This window comes from Piliocolobus tephrosceles, unplaced genomic scaffold (genome assembly GCF_002776525.5).
Source record: "Piliocolobus tephrosceles isolate RC106 unplaced genomic scaffold, ASM277652v3 unscaffolded_18389, whole genome shotgun sequence".
NCBI lineage: Eukaryota > Metazoa > Chordata > Mammalia > Primates > Cercopithecidae > Piliocolobus > Piliocolobus tephrosceles.
The window spans coordinates 2788-4375 of record NW_022300297.1 but is presented as its reverse complement, the minus strand read 5'-3'; the positions used below and the strand labels follow the sequence as shown (position 1 = coordinate 4375).

General features: G+C 43.9%; 1 protein-coding gene across 1 annotated transcript; it reads left to right on the top strand.

The window, feature by feature from the left end:
• Nucleotides 1–530: 530 nt before the first annotated feature.
• LOC111524678 (olfactory receptor 52L1-like) lies at nucleotides 531–1388 on the top strand. The gene has a single exon (XM_023189909.2). It carries the CDS (start codon nucleotides 598–600, stop codon nucleotides 1360–1362), a length of 765 nt encoding a protein of 254 aa, XP_023045677.2. The 5' UTR covers nucleotides 531–597; the 3' UTR covers nucleotides 1363–1388.
• Nucleotides 1389–1588: the final 200 nt, after the last annotated feature.

Below are 1588 nucleotides of genomic sequence, written 5' to 3'. Positions count from 1 at the left end.
TTTAAGGTTGAGAGTGAACTGGGAAGATGTTTATAGAAAAGGCAGAGAGATGTAATGAAATAGTACAGGTGAGAGAAGTTGGATGTTTGACATCAGGGGTTGAGAACAGGAGTGGATGCAATAGCTTTGTGTTAAAAATACAGTTAACAGGAATTGACAGATGGGGAAAAGGGATGAGAGATAAGAATAAGTAAGGACAGTTTCCAAGTTTCTAGTTTGAGTTTGGTAGATGGATAGTGATGTAATTCATAAAAATATTGCCAAAAGTAGGTAGAACAGATTTAAGAAGGATAGATCAATTAATTTGTCTTGAATATGTTGAGGCTATAGTATAGCTATTCAGGAAGCAAACGGAAAGAATGATTTGTGTTTCAGAAAGATATTTGACTTAGAAACATAGATTCGAAAGAAATAAAAGTAGATAGTTAAAACCATGAAAGTGGATGAAGCCAATACAGAGATAACGTACTGAATAGGGAAAAGAGGAAAGGATGGATCCCTGGAATCAACAACATAATGAGATGTTACCTCCTTGCTCTAGTGGGCAATGTTACCATTCTCTTCATCATCTGGACAGACCCATCCTCGCACGAACCTATGTACCTCTTCTTGTCCATGATAGCTACCATCGACCTGGTTCTGGCCTCCTCCACTGCACCCAAAGCCCTTGCAGTGCTCCTGGTTCATGCCCATGAGATTGCCTACACCGTCTGCCTGATCCAGATGTTCTTCATCCATGCATTCTCCTCCATGGAGTCAGGGGCACTTGTGGCCATGGCTCTGGATTGCTGTGTAGCCATTTGTCACCTCTTGCACCATTCCACAATCCTGCATCCAGGGGTCATAGGGCACATCGGAATGGCGGTGCTGATGCAGGGATTACTACTCCTCATCCCCTTCCCCATTCTGTTGCAAAAACTTATCTTCTTCCAAACCACCATCATAGGCCATGCCTATTGTGAACATATGGCTGTTGTGAAACTTGCCTGCTCAGAAACCACAGTCAATCGAACTTATGGGCTGACTGTGGCCTTGCTTGTAATTGGGCTGGATGTCCTGGCCATTGGTGTTTCCTATGCCCACATCCTCCAGGCAGTGCTGAAGGTACCAGGAAATGAGGCCCGACTTAAGGCCTTTAGCACATGTGGATCTCATGTTTGTGTCATCCTGGTCTTCTATGTCCCTGGAATGTTCTCCTTCCTCACTCACTGCTTTGGTCACCATGTACCCCATCATGTCCATGTTCTTCTGACTACACTGTATCTCCTCATGCCACCTGAGCTCAATCCTCTTGTCTATGGGGTGAACTCAGCAGATCCACCAGCGAGTGCTCAGGGTGTTTACACAAAAGGACTGATCTGAACATATTCTCATTGTTTCCTTCAGAGGCACCTGTCAAGGACCTAGCTGGGAACTCATGGCTGGTGCAGATTATATGGTTGGGGTAATTTTCACAGTGAGTAGTCCTTCTAGTGTCAGTTATATCACAGCAAAGAATATCCAGAGGCACTTGGCTTCACAGCTTATTGGGATGTATCTGGATACCTGAATTTGTGAATAGTTTTTACATTCTTTCTTTTGTTCCTGA

What these genes read in the sequence shown, in the direction of transcription:
- LOC111524678 (XM_023189909.2), top strand. Translation starts at nt 598, where the DNA reads ATGTACCTCTTCTTGTCCATGATAGCTACCATCGACCTGGTTCTGGCC.